Source organism: Daldinia childiae (genome assembly GCF_008694065.1).
Source record: "Daldinia childiae strain JS-1345 chromosome Unknown Scaffold5, whole genome shotgun sequence".
In the NCBI taxonomy this organism is placed as follows: Eukaryota; Fungi; Ascomycota; class Sordariomycetes; order Xylariales; family Hypoxylaceae; genus Daldinia; species Daldinia childiae.
Window position 1 is genome coordinate 2,532,959 of NW_022984646.1, and position 15,353 is coordinate 2,548,311.

The 15,353-nt window shown below is 43.8% G+C and overlaps 3 protein-coding genes across 3 annotated transcripts; 1 reads left to right on the top strand and 2 right to left on the bottom strand.

The window, feature by feature from the left end:
* Positions 1-1,925: 1,925 nt before the first annotated feature.
* On the bottom strand, positions 1,926-2,306 carry GL218_05825 (uncharacterized protein; the record flags this gene model as incomplete). Its single annotated transcript, XM_033582516.1, has 1 exon — positions 1,926-2,306. The coding sequence occupies one exon, from the start codon at positions 2,304-2,306 to the stop codon at positions 1,926-1,928; it is 381 nt and encodes a 126-aa protein (XP_033434503.1).
* Positions 2,307-5,165: 2,859 nt separating this feature from the next.
* On the bottom strand, positions 5,166-9,371 carry GL218_05826 (uncharacterized protein; the record flags this gene model as incomplete). The annotated part of the gene is made up of 7 exons (XM_033582517.1): positions 5,166-5,526; positions 5,598-5,739; positions 5,879-5,914; positions 5,979-6,145; positions 8,533-8,587; positions 8,709-8,981; positions 9,092-9,371. The coding sequence occupies 7 exons, from the start codon at positions 9,369-9,371 to the stop codon at positions 5,166-5,168; spliced, it is 1,314 nt and encodes a 437-aa protein (XP_033434514.1).
* A 1,638-nt stretch (positions 9,372-11,009) lies between these two features.
* Positions 11,010-13,047, top strand: GL218_05827 (Protein AIR2; the record flags this gene model as incomplete). The annotated part of the gene is made up of 3 exons (XM_033582518.1): positions 11,010-11,291; positions 11,342-11,905; positions 11,965-13,047. 3 exons carry the CDS (start codon positions 11,010-11,012, stop codon positions 13,045-13,047), a joined length of 1,929 nt encoding a protein of 642 aa, XP_033434998.1.
* Between the last annotated feature and the right edge of the window lie 2,306 nt (positions 13,048-15,353).

Below are 15,353 nucleotides of genomic sequence, written 5' to 3' on the forward strand. Positions count from 1 at the left end.
TTCAATGGTTACATAATTGTTGTATTAGTATTACAGAATTAGGATCTAACTATTATTTATAAATTTGTACGCAAGCTACAACTACCTAAACCGATGCCTGGGTCACTATGGCTATATGATTCACAACCATACAGCTTGAATACTTCAACTTATTCTAGTTAATATGAATATTTTCCGATGATACGCGGGACAGAAAATTTCGATTTTAATGACCAATATCTCTATAATCTAATTTCGTCTACTCAGAAACTAATTTCACGATCACGAGCTATAACTACCACCCTCTAACTCGAGTAATATAGTATGATAACTCTTGACTGAATACTAAATCAATAACTACCTAAATCAGGAACTTCATTACTTTGTGTCTATAAGCATCCAGGATAACATCTTCAATAGATCACATCTTTTGGTTTCAGCCTCTTGATAGATTAGGTACTGTTGAATACTGTTGAATAAAAGCTTTCGTCAATATTTAGCCAGTGATTTTAGCATAAGGGTCAATGATATGCTGTAGCCCTCCTACCTTACCGTCCAATTCCAAAGGGAAAAAACTATATATTCTCAGTAAGAGAGAGGGCATCTTTCGTTTCCATTCTCCCAACCATCAACCACCCACCATCTACCATCATACCATCACCTTGTTCGCCAGTCCAAACAACATCCTAAGAAAATATTCGGTCATTTGGGGAGTTATCGCTACGACGAACTAGCAGCACCACCCGTCAAGATGAGTTGCTACACGAGAGTAGTGTATAAAAAAGCTCGAGGTGCGACCGCACTAGATTCGTGCAGTCGTACAATGTACATGCTGTTAATTGTCCCCAGCACAAGGGAACCGGACCCTGCCCCCGCAATCCCCAAGATCTATCCGTCACTAGAAGTACACTTCAAGAGTATGGATGTGATGGATGTTATCAGGATGCTGGGGTGGCAACATAAATTTACAGAGAACCCTCTCCATGAGACTAGCCGGTACTAATAGCAGCACTCTTCCGCAGATTGGTAGCACGGATTAAGAACCATTCATACCCAGTTATACTCATGGATATAAATTGAGATACCCCCTCCAGCCCCCCTAAATAAGACCCGCCATACCTCGTCTGTGATGTTATAGAGTAAAATTAATATCTTTTATTAATCCGCTATTTATTCCTATCCAAAAAGAAAGTAAATACTGGTAATTTATACGTAAAATATATGAAAACGTAATTACTTTAGTCTAGCTACCTCCAGAATAACATTAACTACAGACCACAAAGTCATGGAATAAAACTAATGGAATTTAAGAATAATTGATTAATTAAAAAAAAGACTGACGAATAATTTTACAGCTTTGGTTATATTCTTAACAAAACGCTTGCTCTTCTTTTCACGTAGTTAATAGAAAAGATTTGATTCTAAAGCACCTTCTCTGTCAGCGTATAAGTAGAGATAACCAGGAACAAGCATAGATCTATATAGTATAGATATATAGCCCAACCACTTTTACTCATGAACCTAAAGGATCCTTCGTAAATTACAAACGTAAACTTTAGAACTAGTGTTTCCTTCAGAGACTTACCTCGTTGGAGATCATCCGATTATTTATAATTATTTAGTTGTACTTAGCTATGTAGGAAGGAGAAATAAATAAGTGCTGCTTTAGTAGCAACTACCATCTTAGTAGTATCTACATACTAACTATAGTACATTACAAGTACGTCACTATAACTTTCGTCAAGGTCTAGTTTGATGGTCGTACATCTGAGACTATATTAGGGGTAATAGGGGGTCTTAGAAATTAGAAATATTATAAGCCTTTGAAATCTTCGACCTTTGAGTTTAATTTTGACAGTTATGCCGATAATAGTCCTAGTCCTCGTAATAAAGCAAGACTTTATTCAATTTGCTAAATGACATTTACTTGATTGATCACCAAAATATCAGTCTCCTGCTCCCCTCTTTTCTGACATTGAATCCGATCTCCGAGCCAGCGGTGTTTCCACTCTGGTCTTTTCCGCCGGCCCTGTACTGGCATCCTGTTTCTCAATCTTTCCCGACGCCGCCTCTGATGGATCATTCGACTTCCATGGGTACAGCCCATCCTCCGACATCGGCGACGGGGGCATATCCAATCTCTCATATCGACCTTGACTTCGAGTAGACGATGATAGGGATGAGACGACGGAGGTCCCCCTTTCTAGTGTCGCCGGCGAGAGCGCAGTTTCTGGCGGGTGCACGGGGGGTGTACTCGCAACGATTTCTTCTGACTGTCGGTTCTGCTCCTCGAGCTTTCCATACGCCGGGATTTGCGAGTCGTACATCTCCTGCTGTTCCTGGTTCTCGATTTTCTGCGACCTGTGGTACTGCTTGACAATCCAGATCGGGATGAACAAACCGGTGGCCACAGTTCCTGCCCGACATAGGGCACGCGCGTAGCTTGTGTCTTTGCCTCTTATTTCATTTTTCCTTCGCCGCTCTCTGAAGCCAAATATGGCTAATGACGCGAGGAATACGAGTACTATTAGCCCAACAATAACGATTAATGGAATGGCCCAGGTGGGAATTTGTTGGCTCGGGTTTCCACTATCTAATGACGGGGTTTGTGAACTTGAGCTCGCACTGCTTAATAGCGTGTTGTACGGATTCGGGCTTGTATCATTAGATGATGTGTTCCCTGTAGGATTAGACGCAAGCGGAGATGTAGGAGAAGACACCAGTGTAGGTGTAGCTAAATTCGGATGTTTGGAGAGAGATGTAGCGCTATAGTTAGGAAGTATAGTTGTAAAACTAGACGTAGTAGATGATATTTCACTAGAGGTCGAGGTCGACCTACTGCTACCGTCGCCTGGTGTATGGGGTTTTGTATTTTCTCCGCCCTTCGGAATGACACCTGGGAACTCTCTAGCCACGTCGGAGATCGGCGACGTATGGAAGCCTTTGGCCTCATAATGCGGAGAAAAGCGACCATTTTACCCACACAAGTCTAGGGTATCGCGAGTATATCTTCGTCCTCTACAAATCGACAATTCACGGTTAGGTAAGTTGTCAGGTAGGTTTCTAAATGCCAGCTTTTAGATTTACTATTAAAGTCCGGAAAATTAAAATTTACAGCGAGCGTCCTGGTTATGGCCACTATGAGATAAATCCAGGGCAATTGGCCTGTCTATTTCTGGACACCCGGCGCAGTTCACGGAAACATGTTACATAACAATCCCCGACGGGGCTGGGGCGGAGTCGACGATCGAATGGTTAGTATTGGCTCATGGTATGCATATCAGAGCCAACTAGAACCGATATTGTAGGAGTGAAACAATAGGGCTGCAGTCCTTATTATCTACATAGGTATTATTCGCGTTAAGCTCTATATTAGAAGTAGGCCAGGTATTGGTTCTCGTATGAGTTAGACCCCATGGGCCGTGTGACCAACCTTTTTCATATATATACCTATATATACTCGGACATTCTAATGAAACTATCGGTCTGGTTAACATTTACTTGGTTTATAGGACTTATGCGGCTGGCCAAGGTGGGAAGTACAGATATGCGTGGGGCGGTTGGGGGCGGCATATCTAGACTATATATCGGGGGCTCACCTGTTTTCAAATATACCATGAAATATGGTGGGCTCCTTTCATATGAGCTTTTTTTAACAATAGAATATGGCCATTGGTTCAGCTATTTCTCTTTCCAGATTTACTTATAGTCGTGCCGTAAATTGAAACGTAGAGTAGTAGAGATACAGAGCGAGGGCCAGGAATTAAATGAATTAACACTAGATCGACAAAGCTTCGCCAGCTTACTCATCTTTAAGATTGGATGGTTGCATTTCTGTCGAGGATTCAAGCCACCAACACCTCAAACAGCATGGGGAGCCTATGAAGACTTATGCCGGCACTATAAACGCGAAGTGGCGTCTAGGTATACTTTAGATGGTTATAAGAATCAATGGGGCTAAGCTCACATGCATCGATACTCGACAGCCCCAGCTGACCATATAGGGGTAACTACTAGGAAACATAGACTGAGCATGAGAATACGGAGGCAATAATAAATGCACTCATACCTAGGTCCGACTTGCCAAGTCTGACTGGTATGGGTTACACGAATGGTATAGGCATCATTTTACCTCTTCTCTGCCAAAGAGGTACCTACCTATCAGGTATATATATGTCACCCTCGGATGGCAATGTTACACGACAGTTCAGCCACCACACTAGAGATGTATATGTGTTTGACTTGGATGCTAAGACAAGTCTCAGTGCTATTTTTGTACACAAAAATCCAACGTATGGTTTAAATCTAATTGGAGGTTCTTCAGGGCTAAGAGGCCATTGACATTACCAAGTAAAGGTTATATACGTAACTCAACACGGTATCATTTGAGGGTAATCTGCCTTCCTATAAATCGAACCATCTTAGCATGACTAATTGCTCTCTAAGCCTTTCATCCAATAAGGACGGAAGTAATGAGACAGCACCATTCATCATAGATGGCCAATGCCTACTGTATAACCACTTTGTGAAACCCCCTTGAAGCCTCTTGAAGAGGTTGCTATATACATGGAAAGTATTCAAATACCTTATAAAGTACTCATTATTAGTCTACTTCATGTGTTCGCTTCAATCTAAGCCACAATGTATAAAATGCCAAATTGGAGATTAAAAGTCTTGCACAAGCTTCGAAAATGAGACGGCAATACAGTATAGCAATACTTATTACAATTTCTGGATTTCTATAAAGTTTTGAATACTTCTATACTCCAAAGTTCAAACAATGCTAGATCCTAAAAGGGGCGGATATACAAAAGTTTAATAGTCGACGAATTTAATAGCCAATACTAAACACCCAAAATAAGAATTTTGGGCTATTTATGTTTAAATCATAAATAGTATGGGAACTATTAAGTTAACTGCCTAGCGAGTCAAGGGTATTACGCGGGTTGTGTTATGGACCCTTAATATTAAAGACGTAATGTTTTAGAGTTTTATATTCCGCAATCAATTTGATTGTCTCCCTATAGAGCCTATGAACCAATCTTGTAAGTCTTATATCTCATTCCGGACTTTAGTAGGCGATTAGGCATATTTCTTAATTTCTCGAATCAAAAAGCTCCACAGATGCTAATGAAAATGAAGCCGCGATGTCGCAATCAAGCAGGCTCAAGTTCCCCATGACTAACTTAGTCCACCAGTCTGGACAAGTGAAGGCCGTCCCAAAGAGGGATGAGAAATGTCTCTAAACGGTCGTTATCACCCGCGAGATCGTTGTACTCGCTAATGGCAGCTACAGCGATGGCCTGGAAGGACTCAGGGTTATCGAAGTCGGCGGGTCGCCATGGGTTGCTCTCACTAGGATCAGCAACTAAGCCTTGGCGTAGTGTGTTGTCCGCCGCAATGATGGCCACCGGGCGGAGGAGTCGATTCTTAGCACCCGGTGCCGACATCTCTAGGATCTGGCGTAGGTAGCCGCTATAGCCCGTCTTATCTGCATCAATGAAGATGATATCATAAGGTTCACTTATATCAGCGAGCTTAGTGAGCCTATTGGTATCCAAGAATATTAGGTTAGTTGTAGGCCGAGGAGAAATAGGAGGGGGAATAGAGTTACTTACGTCTCAGCGGCAGGACCGACATGTACATCGATATTCTCGTAACCTCGATCCTTCCAAGCTTCCTGTGCCAACTTGGCATACTCTTCGCTGTACTCGAGGCCAGTAACTTTACCCTGAGGGCCGACAGCGTGACTCCAAACCACTGTTACGATGTTAGTAATTGTCAACAAGCCGAGATGATTCGGCCAAGTTTCGGAGTAATCGATCCTAGGCGAATATGATTTTGGAGCACCAACTCCCGAGATAGGCTAAAAGGAGAAATGGATCTGGATATTACATACTAGCCGAGTACCCAACGTAAACACCAATCTCAAGGACTGCCAATTTTGTTAGTTATATTCCAAAGTACGGTAAACTTTAGTGTGCTATTTATAAACTTACCTCGTTTAGCGCCAATGGCTCGAGCCAAGAAGATAAGGGCCTGAGACTGGAAGGCTGAGATCATATAATTGGAGTCATCGCGCTCCGTAAAGATTCGATTATGGTAATCTTTGATAGGTTCGGGAAGAGAAAGTGATTGAAATTCAGAGTACCGGGTAACTCTCCACCTAGGGCCTCGGTGGCGTAGAGAGACGTTGTTCCCAACTTCATATTGCCGGTAATTTATTGGTTAAATGATTATGTTAGTCGGTGTCTAACATAAGATGGTTAGATATCTGACAAAGGTAGGTAGGTACCTATTCTTTATGAAGTGAGGAATATAGTAACATGGGTAGATACATACGTTGAAGTTGGTGGAGGGGACAAAGGGTGTTGAAGAGTCTTTGAAGAGGGTAGGTTGAAGAAAACTTGTTAATTGGTGTTTTGAAGGGGAGTTAAATAAAGAAATTGTCAAGAGCTCTGGGGAAATAGCGGCACTTGATTGTTGATAGCTGACATGGATTTTATGAATTTCGGAAGTGACACTCTACCGTAGCTACCTACTTATACACTATGTACCTACCTAGGTATCTAAGTGAGTAATATGGCGTCACCCCCACTAGTATAATACTTGGTCATGCACTTGGTCATGATCCTCGGTACATGTATCACGAACCATGCTAACTTAGGCAACTAACAAGAAAGAGCTCCTACTCTATTTTACACCGATCCCGGAGCCGAAAGTTGAACCCCGTATTTGGTAGGGTATTTTGATAGACTAAATCCGATCTTCAAGAGTCATGCAACCCGGATCAGATAAGATTATCTCCGACTTTGACAGTGGGGGAGCCGAGTCTCAACCGTTAGTTACACAATGCCTTGTCCCGATTTATTTTCCTAGCAAGTCATGATCACCAATCTACCTATTGTATATATTTTACCTACAAATTCTGTGAATATGTGATTCAAAGTCATTTCATTTAGAGACTTTGCTGCTGCATACAACCTAAATTCTAAATACGTATAGTTTATACAGAACCATACCGTCATACGAATGCAATGCCGATGCAAGCTCGGATATCCGAGAGGTTATAACCAAACCCACGTAAACTTTGGTCAGCATATCGAAAGTTCTATCTAGCTTTGGCCTCACCCTCCTCGTAATCTATGCCGTTGGTTGATATACCCATCATTTGAGATTACACTGCATTAGGTAGCGCTTATATCATAACTGACTCTAACCGATCATTATTGTCTATGATTTCGATAATATTGTAAATTGAAACTTGTCCGATGTCGGTCATGAGGGCCGTCGACTTATGGGGTTACAAGAAGAGCTGTTATTAAAAAAAACATCTCCAATACCATAGTGGTGATTAAAGCGATATAGGAATCGGACATAGCTGCCATCCGTCTTTTGATGAATGACGCGTCGTTACCATACGATATATTGATAGGAGGAGAAATAGCAAGGGAACGACTGCGTATCGCCGGCAGTGGATCCTCAGTATTCGAATCCTCCTCGGCCTCCGTATCTTCGCCCGGCCATGGACCGAGCTCCGGGTGGGGTGATTAGGCACTTCTCTACCGATGCGCGCGTTATTCCTCGCTTATACGGTGGATTAGGGGCTCTACATATAATAAAATTCGATGGTGTAAGGATATATAGGGGATGAGGGGCGAACCCACTTTCGAAGCATTGACGATAGCATCCAGACCCTTCGTAACAGGGGAGGTAGATCCCACTAGGCCATAGATAGTAACCAGTATGCCGCTGGTCATTGCGCTTCTCATCTCCAGTAGCCAACTCTTAACTAGATGAAATCGACATTCGAGACATAGTGAAGACTTGCTAGTTATAGAGAGTAGTTTAAAGTATAAGGTAAATGATAGAAGCGGAAGAGAAACAGAAAGATGTGAACGAGTTCCAATGGTAAAATGTTAACAGTAGAGATATAGATAAGTTAGGTAGCTGTGACGCTTTGACATAAAATGGTAATGATTGCTATAATTAGCAGGTTCATAAATTGAAGACCAATATACCATGTCGAGCTACGGGCAGCACAGAGCCTACAAGTCTGGATTGTGTTAGGTGAACCCTTGTGTTAAGTTTGTGCAAAGTCATGCTTTACGGAATAATGATCAAATGCGGCTACCTTCGCAGCTGGATAGGAGATGAGAATTTCCATATTAGGCCAAGACAGATGATAATACGCCGCATTTGGTGTCATTACCTTAACAGGTATTGGCATCACCAAAGCTTACACTATTCACACTATCGATAAAAGAAGCATAGCCATGGTCAAGAGGGTTGAGTCGGGATTGAAAAGAGTCAGAGAACTCGGCGGGGGAAGATATATCGAAACAAGGGGCAATATGCACAGTCGTGGGATATGATGTTTTCTTGACTGATTTGGTCTTATAATCGATGTTCGGTTTAACCATCACCTCCTACCCCCTCTACTTTTATGTATTATCCCCATTAATGACTCGCAGCCTCCCAAACCCACAACCATTTTTCAAACGCCGGCACGAATATGCTAGGTACCATCGTCTTTTTACTCTTCTGGCACACCGGAAAATAGGCCGACTCTCATGCGATGACTCTATAAGATGGTATATTAGTACGTCTACTTGAAAGTCAGGTACGGTATTGGGGATCCTACAAAGGGTAGTTTCGGTATAACTACTCTAGCACGGCTAGAAAGTTGATAGTAAAATATGTGAGGTCGTAGTGGGTATAGTGTGTACTTAGGAGAAAGAGCACAATAGGAACGCTAAGCAAGAATTTCTTGGCGGGGGTGTACTGTGCGCCATCGTCGATTTGTTCCCACATATTCAAATTGTCATATGCGCCGCTATTGAAGTCGAAAGGTACACCGCGAACATAGTGGAACATAATGTAGGAGCCGAACATATAGGAAATATTGGTCAAGGTCCAGGACGTCTCCTGGGAGACACCGGGTATAACATCCCAGAGAATCTTGAGCGCAACGATCAGAACAATGTGGATGGTCCACGCCCCTGTTGATATTCTCTTATTAGTTAAATTTTTCCAATGCTAAAATAGTCAGGCCATAAAAGCTATAATAAGCCTGGGGAGTATATCCCTATATTGCAACATCTTGACATACCTTTAGCGTTGACCCAGTTCGCATTGAGATTCGGGAGAGTGGACTGGTCGTTCAACTGCTCTATCGGCTCTTGAGGTTCCTGATATATCTGAAGGATGCTGCTCGATCTCCGCCTCCTAGCTGACTTAGAATCACCCATATCGAGATAGGTGGTACCTCCCCGTCTTGGAGGATTTGTACCAACGTCGTAAGAGACGGTGCGGGGAATAAGGATTGGGGAAGACACTTTGGCGGTATTGGGAGGAGAATTCGAATTGTTATTTTCGGATTTATTCGTCATCCAGACAATTCGACCTGGATAACTAAATTTTTCTTCGGCGTACCGAGGAAATCGGATGCGAGTAGAATGTTGATATTGTGATGATACTCGAAGAAAGGAGAGACTAGCCAAGTCGAGTGCTGGACACGGAGGCGGAATAGTAGAAGACCGAGTAGTCTAAAGGGTATCGCAGAGAATGCAGCCGATGCCAAAGAGTAAGGAAAGCTAGAGATGCCGTGTTAGGAGAGGAGTCGTGAAGGACATGAAGGATCGAATGTCTAATGCGAGATGATGCAAGATGGAGCGACGAGAGTTTCTAATACCGTAAACCCCCCTGACTGGGGGAAAAGACGAAGAGTGGAAATAATTGATTGACGATGAATACAATTAGCTGAAGCGTATTACGAATAAAGTGGGAGATCACGAAGTTTAGAAGAATGTTAAAAGGTTAGAGAGAGAGAGGTTAGGTAGGATCAGGTAATACCTAGAGACAAGAATGGTTATGGAAGGTGATGATCAAAGAGTAGCAGCGAAGTAAATCAGCAGCATTTGAACAAGGACAGGTTTACGGGATAGGTACAAGGATTAAAGGCTAAGGGCCAAGATTTGAAGACTTCCATTGGACAAGGGGGTGGGAACGACTGCCAATTACCAATGAGTTACCCCCAATTTCTCAATTTCGTAACTAATACGTATTAGGTACCTATTAGTCTGCACAGCCTGGACCGCGTGGCTGCAGTTGGAGATTTCGGGGATTTGCTGGGTCTCCGGTCATATAAAGTACCTGGTAAGTAATCTTGCTTTGAGCTTTCCTCAAAGGTACTACCTAGGTACTCGCTATAAGGGTCAGGGGTACACAGAGAGTCTCACGAGATCACGTGATGTTCGATGTAGTCTTCCATTCCTTCCCAAGCAGTCGGGCTCCGCGGAATTCGACTAGAATTCTTCTTCTTTTTTTAGGCTATATTTGCTTAGATGAATTAACTCATCAATCTAAAACAGTATGCAGCCCCGATAAATGCTACTATATACTGGTTACATGATTAGCGCGTTTCAATTTATAGATCGCCACAGTGAAATCTGCTACCATTTGGACATACATACATCCATTTATTGCCCCCGGCAGTACGGTAAGAGTACGCAATCGTATTCATATTAACACTGTACGATACATGTACCAAGTAACAACTTGTTACCAGGGTGCATTAATTTCAGAAAAACATTCGAAGAGCCGCATCATCAACACTCATCAATTTGATGAATTACATATTTTTATCTAACCTACCCACCCCCCGAAACTTTTCACGACGCATTTTCAAAGTTGCGATCCGCAAGGGAAGATCACTCCCGTCCCTAAGATCTAAATGCGACCTTATGCTATTTTAAGAGAGGAAAGGGTTTTGTTTGAAAAGGATATTTCCTTAGGTACCTAATCTTATCATTTCGCCCGTCTTGCGCAACTTCAACCTATAGTTCGTATCAAGAACTCGGCGGTTGCGGCAAGATCACAGCAGGTAAACTTTGGTACTGCATTATTTTGCCCCACACAACGTATTTCACGCCTGTGGGCTTCACTCTTTTTTCCCCCATCCCCATCCCCATTCCTCATCCACACATCATCATTACACTTTATTATCGCGGCCCCTTCACTAAACTGTGATGAGCGGCGCTACCGAGGGATCTGCCCCTAACTCCGGCCAGGGCGGTATAGATACTCCTAGTAGCTTATCGAGCCAAAAGCGGTCGCGCGACTATGCAGAGCAGCTAAAGGGCTTATCCCCATCTGATGATGAAGATCATCAGAAGGATACTTCGTTACCAGCATTGAAGAAACAGAAAACGGGCAATTCCGATAGTGGTGATGACTCAGATTTGGACGACGGCGAAATAGTAGAGTCGAGTCCAAATCCTAGTCCAGCACATGCCCAACCTATCACCGAGGTTGTAGCAAGTCCCTCCAAAAACATGCCCCTGACAACGTTGCGCATGAGCCTTCCGAGGATGGTGAGATTGACAGCCCCATGGCTAAGCCTCAGGAGTCTGATGAATCGGACCAAACTTTCTTCATTGACAAGACCGGGAGCAAGCCTGTTCAACATTCAGGCTGGAACCAAGGGCTCAGTCTAGGTGCAAGAACGTCATTTGGGAAGCCAGCCGCACACCTATTTCCTCCAAACTCAGCTGCCAGAGAAGATGATGACGACGAGAGGGATAGAGACTATAGACCACCAACTGAATCGCCTGAGGATCAGTCGCCCGTGGGATTTATCGTCGACGGATACACATGGTATCTGCCTCATCTGAATTTTCGAGCCAAGAAGCATTCTGCTCATACGGCCGACTTCTTCAACGACAGAATCCAGACCTGGATTCTTGCATTTCTCGAGAGGAATGCGAAGGGAGTTGACCGCGTATCTACCAAAGTGGTCCGAGAAGGATTCACTAACCATCTAAACCTCAAAAGAGCGAATCTTTTCAAGGGCGCTAAAAAGTATGCTGACGCTGCTACAAGTGCGGCACAAGAGGCCATAGATGATGCTAGCCTTGGGGAGCTAGTTAAGAAAAAGGTTAAGCAGTTTCAAACACGAAGAGGTAAAAATACCAAAAAAACAAGGCTACTTCGGCCAATGAACCCAGTCAAGAAGATACTACCCCCGTTACAGATAAACGAGAGGAAGTATTAGGCGACGAAGACGAACTGCGACAACAGCGAAGGTATTTTCCGTGGGCAGAAGATCCAGCTCAGCACTGTCTGTCATGCTCCGGAATTGGGCATCATGCTCACGAATGTCCACAACGTAACTGTAAATTCTGTGGGAGCCAGGAACATGCTTTGTTCGGCTGTCCCACAAAACAGAGGTGTTCCAAATGCCGCCAACTAGGACATAGCAGCGCAAGCTGTGAGGAAAAACTTGCCCTCGCGTCGGATGAGCAAGGCGGTTGTGCAATATGCGGCGCCGGGCACGCAGAAGAATGGTGCTCTGAAATATGGAGGAGCTTCGCTCCAACGACTGATTCTCACCCGAAGGTCAAGGATGTCCCGGCTTTCTGCTACACTTGCGGCGGCGAAGGCCATTACGGGCCAGAGTGTGGATTACCAGATAGGGGAGATAAGGTGACAGGAAAGACGACGTGGTCGCAAGCTAATCGCCTTCTTTACATAGACCAGAATAGCCAGAATACTGCTATCGCTTGGGTCGGCGTGGACCGGAAAGAAGATTTCCACATTCTTGGAAGGGCAAGAAAGCAGATACATACTCACTTCATCTCTAGTGACGAGTCAGAAGAAGAGCTTGTTCATGCGCCTATCAGAAAGTCAGAGACTCGAAGTCAGATCAGGATAGCAAGCAATATCGGATCCTTAGGACAAAGTAGCAACCGCACCCGATCGCGTCGCAATAACGACCAGAGTTATAGACGTCAGAACGAGAGAGAGTTCTCGCCTCCGCCACCACCCTCGTACTCTCAAGGCAACGGTAACTCGTCTTGGCAACCACCTCTCCCGCCAGGACCGCCACCACCCTCCCAGAGGAATGGATATCAGGGTTCATTGCCATCTGCGCCTACATCTCTACCTCCGCGTCCGCCAGCATTCAATCAGTCGCCCAGTAGAGGCGGTTCAGGCGGTAGGGGTGGTCATTTCAATCGGGGTGGTCGAGGTGGCCGCGGCCGCGGAAGGGGTAGAGGACGAGGATAATGGTTTCGTTACTTTAAGGGCATGTCGAACACGTTAGATGAGTTATGCTCTTGTCAAGTCATGTCATTGCGTAAATACCTAGTTGCGCCATGGATTTGGGATGGATTAGGTTTCATGACTGGTTATATCTAATAGTCAAAGATATGATTTAAATAAACTTCTTATGAAGCGCGTTGATATGTGCTTGCTGTGTATTCAAGGCCAGATGCTAATCGCTAACACGTCATTCTTTACGAACCCGAGCTTTCAGACTTGAGCTCTGTATCTATAGTATAGCGAAGCACGTCCGAAGTAGATTTTCCTATGTTCTTATGTGAATAGTATCTCTATAATTAATTGTCTACGCCCCTAGAAGAACGTAATGACACACCCAACTATTTACACGAAATATTCGAGCTGTAGGGACAATAGGTTATTGTCGATCCTCGTATTTGGTGTTTTATCAAGTTTACTCCATGAAGACCCTAGCAGCGGATACGAAGCCATCCTAAATATAAAAGGTCGTACGCCTATATCCGCGTCCATGCCGATAGAAAAGTAGAGAGCTAGAGCTACCTTGTATCCATCCCAGAAGATCTTAGTCGGCCCTATTATGTACTAACCACTAACCACTAACCAACCGTAGCCAGGCCCATTATATCGGTATTTACCACGAGTCATCCCACCGCCCGGTTAGCTCAATCGGTAGAGCGTGAGACTCTTAATCTCAAGGTTGCGGGTAAGTTTGTTCATCCACATCTTGTGGTTCTTCACACAGTCGGTTGTATTTAATGCTAACGTCGCCTTAAAGGTTCGACCCCCGCATCGGGCTCAATTCCTGATGCTTCCCAGTCTTCTGGGATTAGCAACCCTTTCTTTTTTGCTTTTTTTGTCTATTTGTTAGTCTAGTGACTAGGAGGGAAATGTTTGTGGGTTCAAATACTTTTTTTTTTTTTTGCCAGGGTTTATAATTACGCGGAATAAAAGTCGGGCCGATGCTGAGTTGTTTCCAAGTACGTTCTCTTATCGACGTCTTCATAATAGTACCATTTTATCCTATGGTACCTAATAAGACAGACTAAAAGTATAGAACATCTCATGTAAAGCGATACTCTAGCTTCATCTCTTTAGGGAGATACTTTAGGCGTACCATGCGCGATGGATCTACATGGTTGTATTTACCTAAGACTTAAGTACCTACATAATAACCAGTACTAAGACGTTAACATGAGAGCTATATACATGTAGGTACCTAATCTTCGTTTGCCGTATGTATTCTAGCTTTAGCAATAAGGACTTGCTGTACTGTAAGTAGATCCTCTAAAATCGTGGTGGTTGACGACTATTAGCCTTTGTCCATGTAGAATTTCGACTCATTAAGGACAATGCGGACCTTTATTGTATGCCTTTAAACAATAAAACAATCCCCTTGTTATAGATGCCAGATGGCACAAGGCAACAAACGACACAAGAGCATCTATTGGTTTCAACGCATATTAAGAGCCGAATGGGATCTCACAATGTGAATGGAAACAGCACGCTTGTTCGCAGTGATAGGAGTTGTACATATTAATATCCCACGCCGCCAATGAGCGTCAATGCATTGATTTATTCCACTTTGCCCTGAAAAAAAAAGATGACTTCAAATCCACACTACACACCAGACCTACCCTCCCCAGTATACCACCCGCATTCATCATAAACCTCCCAAGCATCGAATACACATCGAACCCGCACATCAAACTCTTCCGCCACGATTCAGGGGCCCATGTCACCGACTGGGAGACAAAGTTGCTGCTCACGCCCACCCGTCACCCGTAATAGAGAATCCGAAGTTTCTCCCCCATCCCCCGTGGCAGGCCAAAGCCAGGGAGCCGAGAAGCCCGACGACGATGGACTTGGTCCTGGCGAATGCCGCGGCCAAGTCGAGGGACCCGGCTGCTCATGCGTTTTTCCCGCGACGGCCGGAACAATATAAGCCTGGATGTGAGTCTCAAAGGAGCCCTGTGGTGTCGGTGTGAAGTCAATACTAGGGATGAAGTTCGCTGATTATTAGGTTGGTGAGTTGAAAGATGAAAGAAGAAAGGATGGCTGAAGGTTATTTTTATCATGGTAATAGTTGCGGTTTCTTAGAATTGCTAACTGTTAGTTGCCGTTGCCGTTGCCGTGACTTGTGATAAGGAACGAGCACTTCAATATTATAACACCTTTTCTTTTTTCATATTTTCATTTACAGTCTTATATATATATATACTCTTGGGTACTAGACGTACCTAAAGACTTACCTAAAGACTTTCATCTTATTCTGGAGTAATTGGATATCTTGA